Source organism: Thalassophryne amazonica, chromosome 20 (genome assembly GCF_902500255.1).
Source record: "Thalassophryne amazonica chromosome 20, fThaAma1.1, whole genome shotgun sequence".
Taxonomy (NCBI): Eukaryota; Metazoa; Chordata; class Actinopteri; order Batrachoidiformes; family Batrachoididae; genus Thalassophryne; species Thalassophryne amazonica.
Window position 1 is genome coordinate 15,384,402 of NC_047122.1, and position 24,839 is coordinate 15,409,240.

Genomic DNA, 24,839 nt, shown 5'->3' on the forward strand with positions numbered 1-24,839 from the left:
AATGATCCCCCACCATGGACTAGAAAAGGTAGATGGTAGAATGAGTTTCATTTGTCTAGTTTGTTCAAGTAGCAACATAAGCTACTAAACAGATTTGATGAAATTTAGCAGATTTTTCAAATGTATAGTAATATTTAGATTAGGGTGATCAAACTTTCCTGTTTTTTAGAAAGTGATGAAAATGTTGTGGTTTTCATTGTTTTACGACTTTTAGTAAACGTCGAGTATCATTTGAGCGTCTCATTGCCTGGCCAAGTGTCTTGGTTTTCGGTAATCAAAATATGGTCACCCTAATTTAGATAGCTATGTCCACTGCTTTTGAACACTTTTTGCATGCTTTATTGAAAAATTGTTCAGGACCATTGTGTGTTTAAAATACATTTTATTGCTCAGCTCAGTTCCAAACAAAGCTGTCTCACAACTAAAGATGGTGGCTACAACTTGTACTGGTACAGGGTTGTGATGCCTTTGCAACTTTGGAAGTGAAATAAGACTTCAGATAGTGTTCATTCTTGAGTCAAACTCGAGAGTTTGTGAAGAACGTCCTTAATGACGTAGTTTGTGCATCTTAAAAGTTACTCAAATCTGTGAGAGATTTTAATCAGATTGCTTTCTGGAAATCAGGTCTTGAAACCAGGACTTAAATGAACAATCCATGATGAGGCATCAGTTAAGTTAGAGATGTGTGGAAGGAAAAGTGAACAGAATTCATCAGCCCATCTGTTTATTAAAATTATTAGGGGTCGCCACAGCAGATCAATCGTTTCCATCTCACCCTGTCCTCTGTATCTTCCTCTGTCACACCAACCACCTGCATGTCCTCTCTCAGCACATCCATGAACCTCCTCTTTGGTCTCCCTCTTCTCCTCCTGCCTGGTGGCTCCATCCTCAGCATCCTTCTCCCTATATACCCTGGGTCCCTCCTCTGCACATGTCCAAACCATCTCAATCTCGCCTCTCTGACTTTGTCTCCAAACTGTCCCACCTGAGCTGTCCCTCTGATATGTTCATTCCTAATCTTGTCCATTCTTGTCACTCCCAAAGAGAATCTCAACATCTTCAGCTCTGCCACCTCCAGCTCTGCCTCCTGTCTTTTTGTTAGTGCCACTGTCTCTAAACCATAGAACATAGCTGGTCTCACTACTGTTTTGTAAACTTTCCCCTTCACTCTTGCTGATATTCTTCGGTCACAAATCACTCCTGCCACCTTTCTCCAACCACTCCACCCTGCCTGCACTCTCTTCTTCACCTCTCTACCACACTCTCCATTACTTTGAACAGTTGACCCCAAATATTTAAACTCATCTACTTTCACCACTTCTACTCCTTGTAACTGCACTATTCCACTGGGCTCCCTCTCTTTCACACACATGTACTCAGTCTTGCTTCTACTGACTTTCATTTCCCTTCTCTCCAAAGCATATCTCCACTTATCCAGATTAGACTCAACTTGCTCTCTACTCTCACTACAGATCACAGTGTCATCTGCAAATATCGTAGTCCATGGGGACTCCTGTCTGATCTCATCTGTCAACCTGTCCATCACCACTGCAAACAAGAAAGGACTCAGAGCTGATCCTTGGTGTAATCCCACCTCTACCTTGAATGAGTCTGTCATTCCGACTGCGCATCTCACCGCTGTCACACTATTCTTGTGCATGTCCTGTACTACCCTAACATACTTCTCTGCCACTCCAGACTTCCTCATACAATGCCACAACTCTTCTCTTGGCACCCTATCATAAGCTTTTTCTAAGTCCACAAACACACAATGTAACTCTTTCTGTCCTTCTCTGTACTTTTCCAACAGTATTCTCAGAGCAAACATTGCATCTGTAGTGCTCTTTCTCGGCATGAAACCATATTGCTGCTCACAGATCTTCACCTGTTTTCTAAGCCTAGCTTCTACTACTCTTTCCCATAACTTCATGCTGTGGCTGATCAGCTTTATGCCTCTGTAGTTACTGCAGCTCTGCACATCACCCTTGTTCTTGAAAATAGGAACCAGCACACTTCGTCTCCACCCCTCAGGCATCCTCTCACTTTCCAAGATTTTATTAAACAATCTGGTTAGAAACTCTACTGCCATCTCTCCTAGACATTTCCATGCCTCCATTGGAATGTCATCTGGACCAACTGCCTTTCCACTCTTCATCCTCTTCATAGCAGCCCTCACTTCTTCCTTGCTAATCTCTTTTACTTCCTGATTTATCTGTTTATTAAAATATGGTTTCCTTTAACAGACAAAAACAAGTCAAAGCTAAACTACTAAATTGTTATATGTGAATCAGCATATGTTGCAAACATTCCATGTTCATGCTGGATGACTTTAGACCAATTGGACACCCCCCCCACCTGATATGGACAGTTCTGTTTACACCAAAACAATCTCTGATTTCTTTTGCATATCAAGAAATATCTGCGTATACGAGTACACAAAACCACTGAAAATGCTGTGGTGTGTGTGTGTATATATATATATATATATATATATATATATATATATATATATATATATATGATGATGACGATGACATCATTGTTTCACAAAAGTTGCATTTTGGTTGCACAAAATGCAACGGCAATGATTTGAGATTCATCCACTCTGACTCACTTTCAAACAGTAGTGTTTTTTGGCTGTGAAAATGGCAGTTCCTTGTGGACAAAATGCTGATACAATACCAAAACTTTTTTCGGATACACCTAACCTTGCCTCTGTGCGAATGGGCCCTCTCTGGATCATTCTTACTCATGTTAGTGTCACTGGGTTTTTAACTGACACTCAAGTGACTGTTTTTTGTTGCCAATATCTGCATGCGGGTGACATGAGCTAACCTCAGTGCCACAAACATTCACAGTTAAAAAAAAAAAAAAAAAGAAAAGAAAGTGATGCTCATCTATGAATGATTCAGATGTAGATCCAGCAGCTGCCACCCTACTTCAGTTAGGAAAACACACGACTGCATGTTTGTATAAAGAAAGAATCACCATTTTCAGATCTTTAATTAGAATTTTCACCCTCCTGCCTTTACTGAAATAATAGTTTTTGGTATTAAAGCCCCCGGTGGCGGCTCTACAAATGTACACCAGAACTGTCCTGCAAGACATTTTGCAAAAATACAATAAGTTGCCACGTGCATTGAAAATTTTATTGTAGTCTTTTTACGTTGAGGATTCTTTATTAAAGGAGTTAGATTTGTACAGGTGCTGACTCTGCGGAGCGCCCTGCTCATCTGTGGTGAAGTTAACTTTCTTTCCTCGTCTCTCTCCTTAAAACTCTGTACCTCGACTCCATCTCTGTCATTGCGCCCATTGCACTTGGGTGCCTGTTGTGCCAGTATTGTGCCGTTCCATTTCCAAAGGGCTTTCCGTATCAGGACTGTGGTACGTCCTTTCTGTCTCTTGTACTCTGGAGCTGTTGTAGCTGGAAAAGACAAAGGTGCTGCCGGAGATGGTGGTCATCACGAGCTCTCTCGGGTGTTGGTTCACGTCCTGCCCTCGAGGCTATGAAAACGTATCAATCTGCACTGTGATCCATTGTCTAACTGAATCCTTGTTTCTGATTGGCCAAAAATTGTTTTTCCATTTGCTACCTCAGAGTGTGATGCCAGAACTACCCTGTTTTACGGCCTCTTCTAAAAGTGCCCAAAGTCTGCAAGACTGAGTGTGGAAATAACCATATCATCATGTTTACCAGGTCACTGGTCTGCTAAGATGCAGTTCCAGTTCTAGTTAAGGTTTGGCAGTAACATCTCTGGCGTGTCGGTGTGAAGTCGAGCCTACACCTCTCTGTCCCTGAAGTTTCAACATGTGCTTGTCATGCATCTGTCACATCCCCTCTGCAGTTGTAGAGTCATAAAAAGCTACTTCAGGCTGTGGAGATGAAGTTTTCAACTCTACCTGTATCTGAACATCGCCACACAAAACACCCAACATATTTCTTATTACCTCACATCCAACAGTCTCAGTGACGGTTTCTACCAATTAATGCATGTCCATACCAAAAATTTAAATCTGCATTTACAAACCATGTTTTTCAACCACACATTTACACACAGATGCACACAGTCATTTTGTGGTAAAGATAACATCCTTAAATAAATTGACGTATGAACAGACTGATCAGTTCTCTGAGATACTCATTGTTTGTCTCTCACCACAGGACCTGCAACCAGATGATGGAGGCTGACACCCCACATAGCTGAGCCATGGTACGATCAGCGTCAGTCAGTTATTTAAAAAAAAATATTCTGGATGTATGATATATTCTATGTAGACATCAAAGTACTGTTTGAGTGGCTTCATCGATAACATGTCACCTGTGCGTGATGTAATTTTTAACTTGTCTAACACAAATGTAGTACTCCGTTGCTTTTATATATATATATATATATATATATATATATATATATATAGTAGTGTTCAGAATAATAGTAGTGCTATGTGACTAAAAAGATTAATCCAGGTTTTGAGTACATTTCTTATTGTTACATGGGAAACAAGGTACCAGTAGATTCAGTAGAGTCTCACAAATCCAACAAGACCAAGCATTCATGATATGCACACTCTTAAGCCTATGAAATTGGGCTATTAGTAAAAAAAAAAAAAAAAGTAGAAAAGGGGGTGTTCACAATAATAATAGTGTGGCATTCAGTCAGAGTTAATCAATTTTGTGGAACAAACAGGTGTGAATCAGGTGTCCCCTACTTAAGGATGAAGCCAGCACCTGTTGAACATGCTTTTCTCTTTGAAAGCCTGAGGAAAATAGAACGTTCAAGACATTGTTCAGAAGAACAGCATAGTTTGATTAAAAAATTGGTTGGAGAGGGGAAAACGTGTACACAGGTGCAAAGAATTATAGGCTGTTCATCTACAATGATCTCCAATGCTTTAAAATGGACAAAAAAAAAACAACAACCAGAGACGCGTGGAAGAAAACAGAAAACAACCATCAAAATGGATAGAAGAATAAACAGAATGGCAAAGGCTCTCACATTGATCAGCTCCAGGATGATCAGAGACAGTCTGGAGTTACCTGTAAGTGCTGTGACAGTTAGAAGACGCCTGTGTGAAGCTAATTTATTTACATGAATCCCCCGCAAAGTCCCTCTGTTAAAGACGTGTAGAAGAGGTTACAATTTGCCAAAGAACACATCAACTGGCCTAAAGAGAAATGGAGGAATATTTTGTGGACTGATGAGAGTAAAATTGTTTTTTTGGGTCCAAGGGCTGCAGACAGTTTGTGAGACGACCCCCAAACTCTGAATTCAAGCCACAGTTCACAGTGAAGCATGGTGGTGCAAGCATCATGATATGGGCATGTTTCTCCTACTAAAACTGTGGTTATACAACTAAATACTAGTTTAGTGATTCACAGGATTGCTAAAAAAGCAGTTTGAACATAATAGTTTTGAGTTTGTAGCGTCAACAGCAGATGCTACTACTATTGTGAACACCCCCTTTTCTACTTTTTTTTTTTTTTTTTTTTAACAAATAGCCCAATTTCAGAGTGTGCATATCATGAATGCTTGGTCTTGTTGGATTTGTGAGAATCTACTGAATCTACTGGTACCTTGTTTCCATGTAACAATAAGAAATATAATCAAAACCTGGATTAATCTTTTTAGTCACATAGCACTACTATTATTCTGAACACTACTGTATATATAAAATATGCATGTGTGCACAGAGTTCATGAACATGGGCAACTGGGGATTTCAGTGGGTTAAATTGACATAATTTATACAGTCTTGCTGCATATTGCTTGCTGTCGGTTATCTCCCCCCACTCGCCCGGTATGAATGTGACGATCAGCATGTCCGGTTTCCCTTTTTAGCTCAATATCTTAACCAGTTGACCGATTTCATTCATATTTAGCATAAGGGTGTACTTGGGTGATTCTCCCGACACTTTGTATTACTGATTTGTGGGGACCGGGGGGGACATGTCATCTCCTGATCACTCTTGTTAGTCGCATTCTTTCTGCTTGATTTGCCAAAATGAGTCATTTTTATGTGCGGTGTTTAAGGTAGACATCCAAACTTATGCAAACTGTTCGTTGTGACATCTACCCAAAAGTAGCACTTCAGCAGCAATAAAATTAGCTGTAATCTTGCCATATAGCACAGAAATAAAGCTGCTTTATTACATTTCAACATAAAGTCTATGTTAATTTGTTAGAAACTGAAGGGGCACGTCACCTTGAAAGATCCAGAATGTCACGTTTTCTGAGGAGTAACAGTCCTCAGTTTGTGGAGTTCTCTTACTTTTTATTTTGGAGGTGCAATATTTCTAGACAGATGCACCAGTAATGTGTTGTTACATGGAGCTGGTATGGGATGTGGCTGCCCTTATTATGAATCCACATTTCTGAAGTGTTTTCATAAGGAAACTGCAGGATTTTGTCAAGCAGCGTAGTCTAATGGCTTTTTTTCTGTTTTGTAGCTAAAATGACATACGTTGAAACACCAGAGCTGTGGAGAGACACAACCTGAATGCGAATGCCAGGTTGTCACGTGAGTTCTGTTTATCAGATATGTAAAATATGTAGCTGTTATAACCAGGATATTGATTTTGTATAAGCAACATTGTCACACCGTCAGATTCCATAATAATAGTAGTTTTAAAACTGTGTTTCTACATCATAAATGTGGACACAGTCATTTCCGTTCCCTCCTCTTTCTGGCAGAGCAGCAGGACCTTCCACGAACTGCAGACCATCCAGTAGAGGACAACCGTCCATCAGCCTGAACCGTCGAATATTTTATACTGACAATAAATCTTATAAAATGTCACATTTGTGCTCTTGATTGCTTATTTATAACAGGAGCTGGTTTTGTGATGGGAACAATCTTCTGTTTGAGGTCAATGTTTCGTGTGTTCATATATATTTTTATACATCGAGTCATTAACTGGCGCCAGCACAGACTGCACACGATTCGGTTCACCAGGTCTGAATCTCAAGTTAAGTCCAGATACAGTTGAGGATAATGGTGCTGTGTTTCCGCCACCGGATCACACTTCCTGAAGGTTGGCTGTCAACCCTATTGCTGGTCCAGCTCAGAGGCAGCAAGACGAGACGACGGAGCCTGAAGACCGGAGCCAGCACGAGGGGAGCCTTACTGTGGATCAGGTTCATCCGGTCTGGCCCAGAACACACTGCAGCTTCCCCTGTAAACTGTTGGTAGACACATATTCCATCAAACTTTTGATTTTGTGGAAAACTTGCATTTTTGTGGAAAACTTACATGCTGAAATCAAACGCATTTTGCAACTTGAAGAGAACTCGGGTGCACATTTCTGCCAAGACCCACAATCAATCAATCAATCAACTTTTTTTTTTATATAGCGCCAAATCACAACAAACAGTTGCCCCAAGGCGCTTCACATTGTAAGGCAAGGCCATACAATAATTATGAAAAACCCCAACGGTCAAAACGACCCCCTGTGAGCAAGCACTTGGCAACAGTGGGAAGGAAAAACTCCCTCTTAACAGGAAGAAACCTCCAGCAGAACCAGGCCCAGGGAGGGGCAGTCTTCTGCTGAGACTGGTTGGGGCTGAGGGAAAGAACCAGGAAAAAGACATGCTGTGGAGGGGGGCAGAGATCGATCACTAATGATTAAATGCGGAGTGATGCATACAGAGCAAAAAGAGAAAGAAACAGTGCATCATGGGAACCCCCCCACAGTCTACGTCTAAAGCAGCATAACCAAGGGATAGTCCAGGGTCACCCGATCCAGCCCTAACTATAAGCCTTAGCGAAAAGGAAAGTTTAAGCCTAATCTTAAAAGTAGAGAGGGTATCTGTCTCCCTGATCTGAATTGGGAGCTGGTTCCACAGGAGAGGAGCCTGAAAGCTGAAGGCTCTGCCTCCCATTCTACTCTTACAAACCCTAGGAACTACAAGTAAGCCTGCAGTCTGAGAGCGAAGCGCTCTATTAGGGTGATATGGTACTACGAGGTCCCTAAGATAAGATGGGACCTGATTATTCAAAACCTTATAAGTAAGAAGAAGAATTTTAAATTCTATTCTAGAATTAACAGGAAGCCAATGAAGAGAGGCCAACACGGGTGAGATATGCTCTCTCCTGCTAGTCCCTGTCAGTACTCTAGCTGCAGCATTTTGAATTAACTGAAGGCTTTTTAGGGAACTTTTAGGACAACCTGATAATAAAGAATTACAATAGTCCAGCCTAGAGGAAATAAATGCATGAATTAGTTTTTCAGCATCACTCTGAGACAAGACCTTTCTGATTTTAGAGATATTGCGTAAATGCAAAAAGGCAGTCCTACATATTTGTTTAATATGCGCTTTGAATGACATATCCTGATCAAAAATGACTCCAAGATTTCTCACAGTATTACTAGAGGTCAGGGAAATGCCATCCAGAGTAAAGATCTGGTTAGACACCATGCTTCTAAGATTTGTGGGGCCAAGTACAATAACTTCAGTTTTATCTGAGTTTAAAAGCAGGAAATTAGAGGTCATCCATGTCTTTATGTCTGTAAGACAATCATGCAGTTTAGCTAATTGGTGTGTCCTCTGGCTTCATGGATAGATAAAGCTGGGTATCATCTGCGTAACAATGAAAATTTAAGCAATACCGTCTAATAATACTGCCTAAGGGAAGCATGTATAAAGTGAATAAAATTGGTCCTAGCACAGAACCTTGTGGAACTCCATAATTAACTTTAGTCTGTGAAGAAGATTCCCCATTTACATGAACAAACTGTAATCTATTAGACAAATATGATTCAAACCACCGCAGCGCAGTGCCTTTAATACCTATGACATGCTCTAATCTGTAATAAAATTTTATGGTCAACAGTATCAAAAGCAGCACTGAGGTCCAACAGAACAAGCACAGAGATAAGTCCACTGTCCGAAGCCATAAGAAGATCATTTGTAACCTTCACTAATGCTGTTTCTGTACTATGATGAATTCTAAAACCTGACTGAACCTCTTCAAATAGACCATTCCTCTGCAGGTGATCAGCTGTTTTACAACTACCCTCTCAAGAATCTTTGAGAGAAAAGGAAGGTTGGAGATTGGCCTATAATTAGCTAAAATAGCTGGGTCAAGTGATGGCTTTTTAAGTAATGGTTTAATTACTGCCACCTTAAAAGCCTGTGGTACATAGCCAACTAACAAAGATAAGTTGATCATATTTAAGATTGAAGCATTAAATAATGGTAGGACTTCCTTGAGCAGCCTGGCAGGAATGGGGTCTAATAAACATGTTGATGGTTTGGATGAAGTAACTAATGAAAATAACTCAGAACAATCGGAGAGAAAGAGTCTAACCAAATACCGGCATCACTGAAAGCAGCCAAAGATAACGATACATCTTTGGGATGGTTATGAGTAATTTTTTCTCTAATAGTCAAAATTTTGTTAGCAAAGAAAGTCATGAAGTCATTACCAGTTAAAGTTAATGGAATACTCAGCTCAATAGAGCTCTGACTCTTTGTCAGCCTGGCTACAGTGCTGAAAAGAAACCTGGGGTTCTTATTTTCTTCAATTAGTGATGAGTAGAAAGATGTCCTAGCTTTACGGAGGGCTTTTTTATAGAGCAACAAACTCTTTTTCCAGGCTAAGTGAAGATCTTCTAAATTAGTGAGACGCCATTTCCTCTCCAACTTACAGGTTATCTGCTTTAAGCTACGAGTTTGTGAGTTATACCACGGAGTCAGACACTTCTGATTTAAAGCTCTCTTTTTCAGAGGAGCTACAGCATCCAAAGTTGTCTTCAATGAGGATGTAAAACTATTGACGAGATACTCTAACTCCCTTACAGAGTTTAGGTAGCTACTCTGCTCTGTGTTGGTATATGACATTAGAGAACATAAAGAAGGAATCATATCCTTAAACCTAGTTACAGCGCTTTCTGAAAGACTTCTAGTGTAATGAAACTTATTCCCCACTGCAGGGTAGTCCATCAGGGTAAATGTAAATGTTATTAAAAAATGATCAGACAGAAGGGAGTTTTCAGGGAATACTGTTAAGTCTTCTATTTCCATACCATAAGTCAAAACAAGATCTAAGATATGATTAAAGTGGTGGGTGGACTCATTTACTTTTTGAGCAAAGCCAATAGAGTCTAATAATAGATTAAATGCAGTGTTGAGGCTGTCATTCTCAGCATCTGTGTGGATGTTAAAATCGCCCACAACACCATCTTAATGTCCCGACGACGCCCACCGGGTCCACATTTCCAAGTGTGCTGGTGTGGATTCCAGAGTGGACCTCAACATCTGAAATTAATTCAAATCTTTTCCAAGATCTGTCATGTAAATCTGAAGGTATTTCCAGCCCCCGCCCCCCCCCCCCCCCCCCCAAAAAAAAAACAAAAAAACATGCGAGTTTCTTATCCTCTCCATTTAATTCAGCAACTTTATTTTTGAGCAAAAATAGACAATAATACAGGAACTTCCTCTAAATTAAATATTTCAGTTGACTTTGATTCTGAGTATCATTTTGTGAGTGTTTCAATATTCTGTTTGTGCGAGCACGTGGTGTGAGGACTGTTTTGTGACTGTCAAGTGGCTACGCGATGTCTGTAAACTGACCTGTGGAGGTAAAATTTTCTGCCTGACCAGCATCCATCATGCATCTTTAATGGCCATGCATGATTGATGCGTCCGCTGCCCGCGGCCACTGGTACAGTTCTGTGCTCACCCCCCACGGCTGGCAGACCCAGATCCCTGCAGCAGTCTGCTTCCACTCTGCAGAAAACACACTTGTGACACAGAAGGTGTCAAAAAAAAAAGTAGCGTTTTCATCCTGTGAATAGTTTCACAGTTGTTGAACCCGGAGCTTTTTGGGTGTTACTGGACCATTTCTCTGTCAGGTGTAAGACACTTGGATTCATGAACAGCACAGCTGGAACTGCACCCCCAGTAGTAGTCATTGGCCTGGATGTTGTGGGTCCGTGGCATCAAAGAGGTGCTGAGAAGAGTCTGGTTCAGACCCGGGTCCTGTCCGGCTCTGTGCACCTGCCACCTGCAGCAGGAGGACACAGCAGGACTCCACTGCGGCTGCCGTCTCTCAGCTCTGCAGCCAGAGGAACCCAAGCAGTTCGGCTCAGGTAAGACCTCAGCTTTGAACTGTTCCAGAGGTCAGTGTTATAAGTCAAAGAGTTTGGAGAGTGTTGCCTGTGGAGAACAAATTGGGCATAATCAGTGGTGGGCACAGCTAACAAAAAGTTGGCTTCAATAACCATTAATCCATTAATTGAAAAGTTAACTTTTATAAAGCTAAACCGATAAGCCCCTAAAAAAATTATGCGGAAGTTACAGCTAAAAGCTAAACTTTAAGTATTGACTCCAATACACTGGCAGCTACTGATACTTCTGACTAAATTCAAAGGCAAACGCAAACAATGAGCCAGTGATTCTAAGATGAGCCTGCTCTCAGCAAAAGAGATCCTGGTGTTCAAAGGGGGGGCATTAGTTTCGCAGACATCTTGCAGGAGACATGGATAGCAATGCAGTTTAGATTTATGGCTAAAACTTAAATTCTTGACAAGTTACTGAAACTAACGTCACCTATGTCGTTTTTACAAAGTGAAAATATCAGCTATATGAAGTAATGCACTATAATTTTGAAGGTTTGAGTGTTTACAGACACGCATGCCAAAAGGCATTATGGGAAAACGAGCTTCCTGTCAGTGGTACAAACAAACTGACCTTTGTCACCATTTTTGCTGTTTTTACCCCATAACTCCAGAACATTGCGTCACAGATAGTACAAACTATACCTTTTTGGAATCGTTATGATCAGACAAATGTGGTACAGTTTTCAACATGATTGGAACATTGTTACAGTTTGACCTCTTGTGTAATTCTTCATTGATCCCTAGCTGGCTACAGCTACCACCCTGTGATGGTTATCGTACATTTTTGTGTAGGCCATGGTACACTGAGGCTGGATTCTAAGTGTCATTTGGTCACCTTCAGTGGTACCAATCGGGTCAAAATTGATGACTGGCTCCTGGACTACAGGTTGTCCACAGTATGTGAGGCTTCTAGACATTACATCCAACACCATCAGGAACAGCACCACAGGGATGTCTCACTTTCTGTTCACACTCGACACCAGACTTCAGGTTCTGGTCACAGATCCTGCCACCTGCAGACGTTTTCTGACAACTTGTGGGCTGCATTGACGGTGGCCAGGAGGCTGAGTACAGTAGTGTGGTGGACTCAACCATTTACAGCTCAATGTATCTAAGACGAAGGTGCTGGACATCAGAAGACGAAAGACCCATCTGAACCCTGTTACCATTAATGGAACTGAGGTGGACACTATACACTACTACAAGTACCTGAGTGTCCACATTGCTAACAAACTTAGTGGACTGTAAACAGATGCAGTGTATAAGAAAGGTCAGAGCAGACTACATCCTCAAGAGGCTCAGATCTTTCAATGTCTCCAGGAATATGTTGCAAATGTTTATCACTGTGGTCTCCAGCATCTTTGTAGTGTGCTGCTGCAGCAAGGTTAAGGCAGCTGACATGAACAAACTCAAGCTCATCAGGAGGACTGGCTCTGTCCTGGGGGTTGGTTAGGTTCTATTTTCAGATAAGACTACTCAAAGGCATTTTCTGCAAATCCTCTTCAATCTATATTCATTTGAATACACAACAAAGACATATTTAATGTTCAAACTGAAAGACTTTTGTTTCTGTGCCAATATTTGCTCATTTTGAAATGGATACCTGCAACACGTTTTAAAAAAGCTGGGACAGTGGTATGTTTACCATTGTGTTACATCACCTTTCCTTCTAACAACACTCAATAAGTGTTTGGGAACTGAGGACACTAATGGTTGAAGATTTGTAGGTGGAATTCTTTCCCATTCTTGCTTGATGTACGACTTCAGTTGTTCAACAGTCCGGGGTCTCCGTTGTCATATTTTGCACTTCATAATACGCCACACATTTTCAGTGGGCGACAGGTCTGGACTGCAAGTAGGCCAGTCTAGTACCCGCACTCTTTTACTACGAAGCCACACTGTTGTAACACGTGCAGAATGTGGCTTGGCATTGTCTTGCTGAAATAAGCAGGGACGTCCCTGAAAACGACGTTGCTTGGATGGCAGCATGTGTTGCTCCAACACCTGGATGTACCTTTCAGCATTGATGGTGCCATCACAGATGTGTAAGTTGCCATGCCATGGGCACTAACACACCCCCATACCATCACAGATACTGGCTTTTGAACTTTGCACTGGTAACAATCTGGATGGTCTTTTTTTCCGTCTTTTGTCCAGAGGACACAACGTCCATGAATTCCAAAAACAATTTGAAATGTGGACTCATCAGACCACAGCACACTTTTCCACTTTGCGTCTGTCCATTTCAAATGAGCTCGGGCCCAGAGAAGGTGGCGGCGTTTCTGGATGTTGTTGATGTGAGGCTTTCGCTTTACATGGTAGAGTTTTAACTTGCACTTGTAGATGTGGCGACGAACTGTCTTAAATGACAATGTTTTTCTGAAGTGTAAATGAGCCCACGTTGTAAGATCCTTTACACGATGTCGGTCTTTAACGCAGTGCCGCCTGAAGGATTGAAGGTCACAGTCATTCAATGTTGGTTTTCAGCCTTGCCGCTTACGTGTAGAAAGTTCTCCAGATTCTCTGAATCTTCTGATTATATTATGGACTGTAGATGATGGAATCCCTAAATTCCTTGCAAGTGAACATTGAGAAACGTCGGTCTTAAACTATTGGACTAATTTTTTTATGCAGTTGTTCACAAAGTGGCAATCCTCGCCCCATCTTTGCTTGTGAATGGCTGAACCTTTTGGGGATGCTCCTTTTATACCCAATCATGACACTCACCTGTTTCCAATTAACCTGTTAAACTGTGGAATGTTCCAAACAGGTGTTCTTTGAGCATTCATCAACTTTCCCAGTCTTTCCTTGACCCTGTTCCAGCTTTTTTGAAATGTATTGCAGGCAATATTTGCCCATTTCAAAATGAGCAAATTTTTGCACAAAAACAAAAAATTCTATCAGTTTGAACAGTGGTGGTTCTATACTAAATTACTCCCGGGAAAGACCCCTCTGAGCGCACCCCCACCACCACCACCACAACATTTTGCACAAACAGCCATTTTTTAAAAACATTATGTTGCTCAGTAAAATGGTTCTTGGGAGCATGACTAAAACCTTTTAGCTTCTGGGGGGGAGCAGACCCCCCGCCTTTTTAAGCATTTCCCTTATTTTGCCTTTCATCTTCTGGAGGTGCTCTGCCCCATACTCCCCACCTTTTTAAGCATTTTTCTTTTTTTGCTTTTCAGCTGACCCTCCTCATTACAGCCCTCTTAACCCCCTGCCACTTTAAGCATTTTTTTTTTTTTGTAGATGTAAATTAATATGAGCGAAGCATAGTGCACTGGTGCGAAGCTCACTCATGGTACAGGGCTTTCTACAGGAAGCGCCAATTTTCAAATCCACAGTAAAACAGGAAATGTTCAAATGTCAAACCTGGATTGACAGACGAGATCCCATGGAATCTCACAAGAACTCGGTGGCAAGCTCCACTGAACTATACACTACATGGAATGGCCGTCACGGCTGAGCGAGTGAAGCCAAGCTGCTGCATTGTCGGCCATCTTGCGTGCCCCAAAAGGCGCAAATGCCGCACAGTGGAATCAGGTCAATAGTACGAGGTCTATTAGAAAAGAAACCAACCTTTTTATTTTTTAAAAAAACTATATGGATTTGAATCAGTTGTGATTACGTCAGACAAGCTTGAACCCTCGTGCGCATGCGTGAGTTTTTTCACGCCTGTCAGTTGCGTCATTCACCTGTGGGCAGGCTTTGAGTGAGCACTGGTCCACCCCCCTCGTCAGAATTGCTTTGTCTGACTTCTTCCTGAGAGACTGGCGCTTTACTTGATCAAAATTTTTTCTGAAACTGTAAGGCACATCCAAGTGGACACCATTCGAGAAATTCAGACGTGAGAGAACAGAGAAGTTTCAGAAGAGGTCGGGATCAGCAGTTTATCCGGACATTCCACTGTTAGAGATTTTGTAAGGAAAGACGTGCGGATGGATTTGCGTGTCGGCACCCAGCCGCTCATGGCGCGGCGCCACAGAAAAACACCTCCGTGTTGATAACCATTCGTAAGATTCAGGCGGTTTTCGATGGCTTTCAGTCGAGTGAGTATCCGAGAAATTGTTTAACAGCTGGGCATGTTCAAACTTGTCCTGTAATGCTTCCAACGGAGGTGTTTTGCTGTGGCGCCGCGCGAATCTGTCCGCAGGTCTTTCATTACAAAATCTCCTTTAACAGTGGAATGTCCGGATAAACTGCTGATCCCGACCTCTTCTGAAACTTCTCTGTTCTCTCACGACGTCCTGGGTCAACAGAGGCTTAAATTTGGAAGTTTTCAGCTCGAAACAGGCTGACGACGGCGGCTCGGGGTGCGGCGCGCCGTCCGGCACCGTGGGCTGTCCTTAAAGCGACAGTAAACACTCCTTAATCTCTCATCAGCCGTTAAAATTTTCACTGAAAACCGTCTGAATTTCTCGAATGGTGTCCACTTGGATGTGCCTTACAGTTTCAGAAAAAATTTTGATCAAGCAAAGCGCCAGTCTCTCAGGAAGTTCTCAGACAAAGGAATTCCGTCGAGGGGGGTGGACCAGTGCTCACTCAAAGCCTGCCCACAGGCGAATGACGCAACCGACAGGCGTGAAAAAACTCACGCATGCGCACAAGGGTTCAAGCTTGTCTGACGCAATCACACGTGATTCAAATCCATATATATTTTATATATATATATAAAAAATAAAAAGGTCGGTTTCTTTTCTAATAGACCTCGTATAGCGTCAAACTCACCAATTTCTGCAGAATGAAGCCCTTTGTCGAGTTATTATGTAATATTATTAAGCTTTGTTAAGGCCATTTATAGGACTTGTACACATAGTGTAGTTTTTGATAGATTACTAAAGTAAATAGAAACAAAAACTTGTTAAATCTATGGACATTATAAGCTCTTGCAATGCAACACTATTTGAATACTTTCTATCATATGCTTGTGAACACACACAAAGCCCCCCCTCCCCACACACACATAATGTTCATTTGACACAACACACACACACACACACACTCACTCAAAACACCCCCCAAACGGTGCACATCAACCACAATCAAATGCACAAATACTTTTTAATGTCGTGCACCCACACAGAAAGGCACACACGTAACTGATCAATCAGTTAAAGTAAATATTAGAATGTATTTTAGTTTTGCAGAAGTAGGAACATTGCAACAAATCACAGTCACAGTTGATGAATTTTCGGCCTCTACTGGTGGTTGGCTCTCACTGCGGTATTGTATCACTTCCTGTTCTGGAGCACAGCGGTGTTTTTCTGTATCTGTTAGCTGTTTTATCTGCGCAGTTAGATTGATCTAGTTATCTAGATTACGATTTGTTTCCCAGTGTAATCTTTACGTGCCTTAACTAAAGCACTCCTTCTGCTGAATCACCTCTAAATTATTTACACATTATTCACTTTGCGTGTTTTTAGGAATCCGCTAGCTTAGCGTAGCTACTAGCTCTTAGCCGATTTAGCATGGCGGCTTCTCCTGTCTCTCCCGCACTTTTCTGCTCGGTGTGAAATGTTTAGTTATTCCTCGGCCTCCTTTAGCAGTAACGGTACTTGTAATAAGTGTAGCTTATTCGTAGCTTTGGAGGCCAGGCTGGGCGAATTGGAGACTCGGCTCCGCACCGTGGAAAATTCTACAGCTAGCCAGGCCCCTGCAGTCGGTGCGGACCAAGGTAGCTTAGCCGCCGTTAGTTACCCCCCTGGCAGATCCCGAGCAGCCGGGAAAGCAGGCCGACTGGGTGACTGTGAGGAGGAAGCGTAGCCCTAAACAGAAGCCCTGTGTACACCACCAACCCGTTCACATCTCTAACCGTTTTTCCCCACTCGACGACACACCCGCCGAGGATCAAACTCTGGTTATTGGCGACTCTGTTTTGCGAAATGTGAAGTTAGCAACACCAGCAACCATAGTCAATTGTCTTCCGGGGGCCAGAGCAGGCGACATTGAAGGAAATTTGAAACTGCTGGCTAAGGCTAAGCGTAAATTTGGTAAGATTGTAATTCACGTCGGCAGTAATGACACCCGGTTACGCCAATTGGAGGTCACTAAAATTAACATTAAATCGGTGTGTAACTTTGCAAAAACAATGTCGGACTCTGTAGTTTTCTCTGGGCCCCTCCCCAATCAGACCGGGAGTGACATGTTTAGCCGCATGTTCTCCTTGAATTGCTGGCTGTCTGAGTGGTGTCCAAAAAATGAGGTGGGCTTCATAGATAATTGGCAAAGCTTCTGGGGAAAACCTGGTCTTGTTAGGAGAGACGGCATCCATCCCACTTTGGATGGAGCAGCTCTCATTTCTAGAAATCTGGCCTATTTTCTTAAATCCTCCAAACCGTGACTATCCAGGGTTGGGACCAGGAAGCAGAGTTGTAGTCTTACACACCTCTCTGCAGCTTCTCTCCCCCTGCCATCCCCTCATTACCCCATCCCCGTAGAGACGGTGCCTGCTCCCAGACTACCAATAACCAGCAAAAATCTATTTAAGCATAAAAATTCAAAAAGAAAAAATAATATAGCACCTTCAACTGCACCACAGACTAAAACAGTTAAATGTGGTCTATTAAACATTAGGTCTCTCTCTTCTAAGTCCCTGTTGGTAAATGATATAATAATTGATCAACATATTTATTCTGCCTTACAGAAACCTGGTTACAGCAGGATGAATATGTTAGTTTAAATGAGTCAACACCCCCGAGTCACACTAACTGTCAGAATGCTCGTAGCACGGGCCGGGGCGGAGGATTAGCAGCGATCTTCCATTCCAGCTTATTAATTAATCAAAAACCCAGACAGAGCTTTAATTCATTTGAAAGCTTGACTCTTAGTCTTGTCCATCCAAATTGGAAGTCCCAAAAACCAGTTTTATTTGTTATTATCTATCGTCCACCTGGTCGTTACTGTGAGTTTCTCTGTGAATTTTCAGACCTTTTGTCTGACTTAGTGCTTAGCTCAGATAAGATAATTATAGTGGGCGATTTTAACATCCACACAGATGCTGAGAATGACAGCCTCAACACTGCATTTAATCTATTATTAGACTCTATTGGCTTTGCTCAAAAAGTAAATGAGTCCACCCACCACTTTAATCATATCTTAGATCTTGTTCTGACTTATGGTATGGAAATAGAAGACTTAACAGTATTCCCTGAAAACTCCCTTCTGTCTGATCATTTCTTAATAACATTTACATTTACTCTGATGGACTAACCAGCAGTGGGGAATAAGTTTCATTACACTAGAAGTCTTTCAGAAAGCGCTGTAACTAGGTTTAAGGATATGATTCCTTCTTTATGTTCTCTAATGCCATATACCAACACAGTGCAGAGTAGCTACCTAAACTCTGTAAGTGAGATAGAGTATCTCGTCAATAGTTTTACATCCTCATTGAAGACATCTTTGGATGCTGTAGCTCCTCTAAAAAAGAGAGCTTTAAATCAGAAGTGCCTGACTCCGTGGTATAACTCACAAACTCGTAGCTTAAAGCAGATAACCCGTAAGTTGGAGAGGAAATGGCGTCTCACTAATTTAGAAGATCTTCACTTAGCCTGGAAAAAGAGTCTGTTGCCCTATAAAAAAGCCCTCCGTAAAGCTAGGACATCTTTCTACTCACCACTAATTGAAGAAAATAAGAACAACCCCAGGTTTCTTTTCAGCACTGTAGCCAGGCTGACAAAGAGTCAGAGCTCTATTGAGCTGAGTATTCCATTAACTTTAACTAGTAATGACTTCATGACTTTCTTTGCTAACAAAATTTTAACTATTAGAGAAAAAATTACTCATAACCATCCCAAAGACGTATCGTTATCTTTGGCTGCTTTGTGATGCCTGTATTTGGTTAGACTCTTTCTCTCCGATTGTTCTGTCTGAGTTATTTTCATTAGTTACTTCCTCCAAACCATCAACCATCAACATGTTTATTAGCTCAAGGAAGCCCTACCATTATTTAATGCTTCGATCTTAAATATGATCAATCTATCTTTGTTAGTTGGCTATGTACCACAGGCTTTTAAGGTGGCAGTAATTAAACCATTACTTAAAAAGCCATCACTTGACCCAGCTATCTTAGCTAATTATAGGCCAATCTCCAACCTTCCTTTTCTCTCAAAAATTCTTGAAAGGGTAGTTGTAAAACAGCTAACTGATCATCTGCAGAGGAATGGTCTATTTGAAGAGTTTCAGTCAGGTTTTAGAATTCATCATAGTACAGAAACAGCATTAGTGAAGGTTACAAATGATCTTCTTATGGCCTCGGACAGTGGACTCATCTCTGTGCTTGTTCTGTTAGACCTCAGTGCTGCTTTGATACTGTTGACCATAAAATTTTATTACAGAGATTAGAGCATGCCATAGGTATTAAAGGCACTGCGCTGCGGTGGTTTGAATCATATTTGTCTAATAGATTACAATTTGTTCATGTAAATGGGGAATCTTCTTCACAGACTAAAGTTAATTATGGAGTTCCACAAGGTTCTGTGCTAGGACCAATTTTATTCACTTTATACATGCTTCCCTTAGGCAGTATTATTAGACGGTATTGCTTAAATTTTCATTGTTACGCAGATGATACCCAGCTTTATCTATCCATGAAGCCAGAGGACACACACCAATTAGCTAAACTGCAGGATTGTCTTACAGACATAAAGACATGGATGACCTCTAATTTCCTGCTTTTAAACTCAGATAAAACTGAAGTTATTGTACTTGGCCCCACAAATCTTAGAAACATGGTGTCTAACCAGATCCTTACTGTGGATGGCATTACCCTGACCTCTAGTAATACTGTGAGAAATCTTGGAGTCATTTTGATCAGGATATGTCATTCAAAGCGCATATTAAACAAATATGTAGGACTGCTTTTTTGCATTTACGCAATATCTCTAAAATCAGAAAGGTCTTGTCTCAGAGTGATGCTGAAAAACTAATTCATGCATTTATTTCCTCTAGGCTGGACTATTGTAATTCATTATTATCAGGTTGTCCTAAAAGTTCCCTAAAAAGCCTTCAGTTAATTCAAAATGCTGCAGCTAGAGTACTGACGGGGACTAGGAGGAGAGAGCATATCTCACCCATATTGGCCTCTCTTCATTGGCTTCCTGTTAATTCTAGAATAGAATTTAAAATTCTTCTTCTTACTTATAAGATTTTGAATAATCAGGTCCCATCTTATCTTAGGGACCTCGTAGTACCATATCACCCCAATAGAGCGCTTCGCTCTCAGACTGCAGGCTTACTTGTAGTTCCTAGGGTTTGTAAGAGTAGAATGGGAGGCATAGCCTTCAGCTTTCAGGCTCCTCTCCTGTGGAACCAGCTCCCAATTCAGATCAGGGAGACAGACACCCACTCTACTTTTAAGATTAGGCTTAAAACTTTCCTTTTTGCTAAAGCTTATAGTTAGGGCTGGATCAGGTGACCCTGAACCATCCCTTAGTTATGCTGCTATAGACGTAGACTGCTGGGGGGTTCCCATGATGCACTGTTTCTTTCTCTTTTTGCTCTGTATGCACCACTCTGCATTTAATCATTAGTGATCGATCTCTGCTCCCCTCCACAGCATGTCTTTTTCCTGGTTCTCTCCCTCAGCCCCAACCAGTCCCAGCAGAAGACTGCCCCTCCCTGAGCCTGGTTCTGCTGGAGGTTTCTTCCTGTTAAAAGGGAGTTTTTCCTTCCCACTGTAGCCAAGTGCTTGCTCACAGGGGGTCGTTTTGACCGTTGGGGTTTTACATAATTATTGTATGGCCTTGCCTTACAATATAAAGCGCCTTGGGGCAACTGTTTGTTGTGATTTGGCGCTATATAAAAAAATTGATTGATTGATTGATTGATTGATTGATGTAAAGCAGTCAGTCCATTCACACGTCAATGTACTCGTACACTCTATCAAATTGAAAATTAACTATGTGACAGCTTTAGTGTCTGAAACAACAAAATACAACTAGAGCAATGGCCCAATTTTAAATGAGTTGTTTACATTTCAAAACTTTACAGCATCTGATTAACACATTTTGAAAAATACCTTTTTATGTATGTACAGAGTGTGTACTCACTTTCATCATCAGATGGAGCAGCATCTTATTTGGATCCAAAATAAAAAATAGTATAGTAATATTATTTGATAATGCTCTGTAGAAGTTGACATTTTCAAAGAAGCCAGACCAAGTTAGAGGCAGAAAATTTCAAAATGTATATTACATGTATGTATTATATAATATATGTATTATTATATTATATATATTATATGTTTTACTATATAATATATGTATTATAATGTATATTACTGAATAATGTATATTACTGAATCTGGCCTGTCAACTTCATGGAAAAGTCATAATAATAAAGCAAAACTGAAAATCCTGAAAGTCCTCTGGCACGATTTTCACGATTCGTGCAATTAACTGCAGCGCAAGACGGCATTTTGCAGTGAAAACAAAGCTAAATAAAATCAAACAACGCTAAATCGGCGATTATTAATCTAAAATTGGGTGTGTGCGACAAGCGTCTTTTTTATATCGGCGTTCGAAGTTCTGGGGGACACAAGATGGCGTTTTCTGTACTTCCGTCGGCTTCACGCCTCAGCGGCCAATCAAGGTACAGCGATCGATCGGGCCCATTCCACGGAGTGTATAGTTAAGTGGGCAAGCTCACACTCAAACAGGAAGTGCCAATTAGTGAAATCAGTCACAGTGAAACAGGACATTTGAACATTTCCTGTTTTACTGTGGATTTGAAAATTGGCACTTCCTGTTTAGAAAGCCCTGTACCATGAGTGAGCTTCACACTGCTGCACGATGCTTTGCTCATATTAATTTACATCTACATAAAAATGCTTAAAGTGGAAGGGGGTTAAGAGGGCTGTAATGAGGGTGGTCAGCTGAAAAGAAAAAAAGAAAAATGCATAAAAATGTGGAGAGTATGGGGGGCAGAGCATCTTAAGAAGATGAAAGACAAAATAAGGAAAATGCTTAAAAAGACGGGGGTCTGCCCTCCCCAGGAGCTAAAAGGTTTTAGTCATGCTCCCAAGAACCATCCATCCATTTTCTTCCGCTTTATCTGAAGTCGGGTCGTGGGGGCAGCAGCTCAAGCAAAACCGCCCAGACCTCCCAATCCACACACACGTCCCCCAGCTCCTCCGGGGGAACCCCAAGGTGTTCCCAAGCTAGCCGAGAGATGTAGTCCCTCCACCATGTCCTGGGTCTTCCCCGGGGCCTCCTCCCAATGGGACGTGCCCGGAACACCTCTCCAGCGAGGCGTCCAGGGGGCATCCGGAAAAGATGCCCGAGCCACCTCAACTGACTCCTTTCGATGTGGAGGAGCAGCGGCTCGATTCCGAGCTCCTCCTGAGTGACCGAGCTCCTCACCCTATCTCTAAGGGAGCGCCCAGCCACCCTGTGGAGGAAACTCATCTCGGTCGCTTGTATTCGCGATCTCGTTCTTTCGGTCATGAGCCAAATCTCATGACCATAGGTGAGGATCGGAACATAGATCAATCGGTAAATCGAGAGCTTTGCCCCCCTACTCAGCTCTCTCTTCACCATGACGGTCCGATACAGCGACCGCATCACTGCAGATGCTGCACCGATCCATCTATCAATCTCACGCTCCATCCGTCCCTCACTCGTGAACAAGACCCCAAGATACTTAAACTCCTCCACTTGAGGCAAGGACACTCCAGCGACCTGAAGAGGGCAAAGCACCTTTTTCCGGTTGAGAACCATGGCCTCGGATTTGGAGGTGCTGATTCTCATCCCGGACACTTCACACTCGGCTGCAAACCACCCCAGTGCACGCTGAAGGTCCTGATTTGACAAAGCCAACAGAACCACATCATCCGCAAACAGCAGAGACGAGATTTAAGGACCTAAAGGACATGGCTAGATGGCAAGGAGCTTTTCCAAGTATGTGAGAGGCAAATAAAGAAAAATGCTTAAAAAGGCAGGGGGTCTGGGAAGCTGAAAGGTTTTGGCCATGCTAATGCTCCCCTCAAGCATTTACTCAAAATAAAGTCTGAAGGACCTAAATGACATGGTGAGATGCTGACAAGCTTCACTCGTTCATGTCCGCAACATATGCATATTAGCAATAAGGCTAACAAACCACCACCAAGACCACTTCAGTGCACTAATTCCACCCCCTGCCCTTCCATTAGAGCAGGAGTGACCAACCTTTTTTGAACCAACATCTACTTTTAAAGTTGACAGTGTATCGAGCTCTACCAAGCCATATTGAACGTTTTTTGTTTTTGACCTTTGAGCGTCTGATGCAGATGGAAAAGCGCGATATAAATGCAGTCCATTTACCATTTAATTTACCAATTAGCCTGCATGTCTTTGGATGTGGGAGGAAGCCGGAGCACCCGGAGGGCACTCATGCAGACACAAAGAGAACATACAAACTCCAGTGTACCAAAAATCTCAAGTCGATCAGTCAACCACAGATGCCACGCTGGCTTTGTCCCCAGGGGAGGAAGAAACCTGATCGGGACACAAACCACCTCCTGCAGAGTATTTGATGTCCTTGACCTACTCCGACCATTTTCAGTAACAGAGGGAGGGAATTCTATGAAGTGTTTCATGGCTCTTTTTTTGTTGTTGTTTGTTTTATAATTGATTAATTTTCCTGAGAATTTAATAAAGTTTTTGTCTGTCTCCTCTCCACAGTCTCAGTGAACCTTCTCTCAGGTCAAAGGTCGAGTGGTTCTCCAGCTGCCACTCCGCTGTGTCCCAAATGCGACCACCTCCTCCCACTGCAGAACTGGCAACAAACCAGAGTTTTCACCCATGTGATCTCAGTCCACCCTGTCCAACCCAGCAGAATCAGCACCAAATCCAATCCACTTATAAGTGCATCTTACAGGCCGTGCAGCCCGGCTCCAAGCTGTTGCCACCACCGCCACTTAGGCGCCATTCACACAACGCAAGCCTGAGTGCGGAGCTGGCACAGGCTGACCTCCGACCTTTAGCACTGCGGTATCGCAGCTCTTCGTCCCACCCTCGGGGAGAACTTCTGTTTGTTACAGGGAAGTCGTGCCTTCCGACTGGCACTCGGCGGCCACCTCGGGCCGGTCCTGTGTTCCCGGCACGCACACAGCTGCACGTGTTTCTGCCTGGTGAGAGCGAGGAGGCGGACAGCGACTCTGTGGATGAGGGCTTCATGGATGAGCTGGACAGCAAAGTATTGTCTGTGAAGCTGCAGAGAGTGCCACCAAGGACCACATCACAGTGTGCACATGGAAACAGAGAAAAATGCATGTAGTGGTGCAGCTTAGCTAACATTTCCATAACAATTGTGCATTTTGTGATAAGAGCATAGAATTTGGCGCACATGCAGTGAGGCAAATAAGTATTTGATCCACTGTCGATTTTGCAAGTTTTCCCACCTACAAAGAATGTTGAGGTCTGTCATTTTTATTGTAGGTACACTTCAACTGTGAGAGACAGAATCTAAAAAAAAAAAAAATCTGAAAATCACACTGTATGATTTAAAAAAAAAAATATTTGCATTTTATTGCAAGAAATAAGAAATAATGATACAATAGAAAAACAGGCCTTAATATTTGGTACAGAAACCTTTATTTGCAATTACAGAGGTCAAACGTTTCCTGTAGTTCTTGACTAAGTTTTTACTGCAGCAGGGATTTTGGTCCACTCCTCCATACAGATCTTCTCCAGATCTTTCAGGTTTCAAGTTTCAGCTCCCTCCAAATATTTTATCTTGTGTTC

General features: G+C 42.1%; 1 protein-coding gene and 1 long non-coding RNA gene across 4 annotated transcripts; both read left to right on the forward strand.

Moving 5' to 3' along the window:
- Positions 1-2,542: 2,542 nt before the first annotated feature.
- Positions 2,543-6,801, forward strand: LOC117501439. Of its 2 annotated transcripts, none has more exons than XR_004558034.1 (3): positions 2,543-4,211; positions 6,445-6,515; positions 6,660-6,801. It is a non-coding gene; the product is annotated as an uncharacterized LOC117501439 (long non-coding RNA). The 2 variants fall into 2 exon arrangements; XR_004558035.1 differs by having other exon boundaries at positions 6,694-6,801.
- A 3,712-nt stretch (positions 6,802-10,513) lies between these two features.
- Positions 10,514-24,490, forward strand: LOC117501936. Of its 2 annotated transcripts, none has more exons than XM_034160902.1 (2): positions 10,514-11,185; positions 23,778-24,490. In XM_034160902.1, exons 1-2 carry the CDS (start codon positions 10,920-10,922, stop codon positions 24,370-24,372), a joined length of 861 nt encoding a protein of 286 aa, XP_034016793.1. In that variant the 5' UTR covers positions 10,514-10,919; the 3' UTR covers positions 24,373-24,490. The 2 variants fall into 2 exon arrangements, with proteins under 2 accessions (XP_034016793.1, XP_034016794.1); XM_034160903.1 differs by having other exon boundaries at positions 10,514-11,088.
- The last annotated feature ends 349 nt before the right edge of the window (positions 24,491-24,839 follow it).

Excerpts from the sequence above, each read along its gene's own strand:
- LOC117501936 (XM_034160902.1), top strand. The coding sequence starts at position 10,920 with ATGTTGTGGGTCCGTGGCATCAAAGAGGTGCTGAGAAGAGTCTGGTTC. Across the intron at positions 11,186-23,777 it reads CAAATTGGGCATAATCAGTG|TCTCAGTGAACCTTCTCTCA; the intron begins GTGGGCACAGCT and ends TCCTCTCCACAG.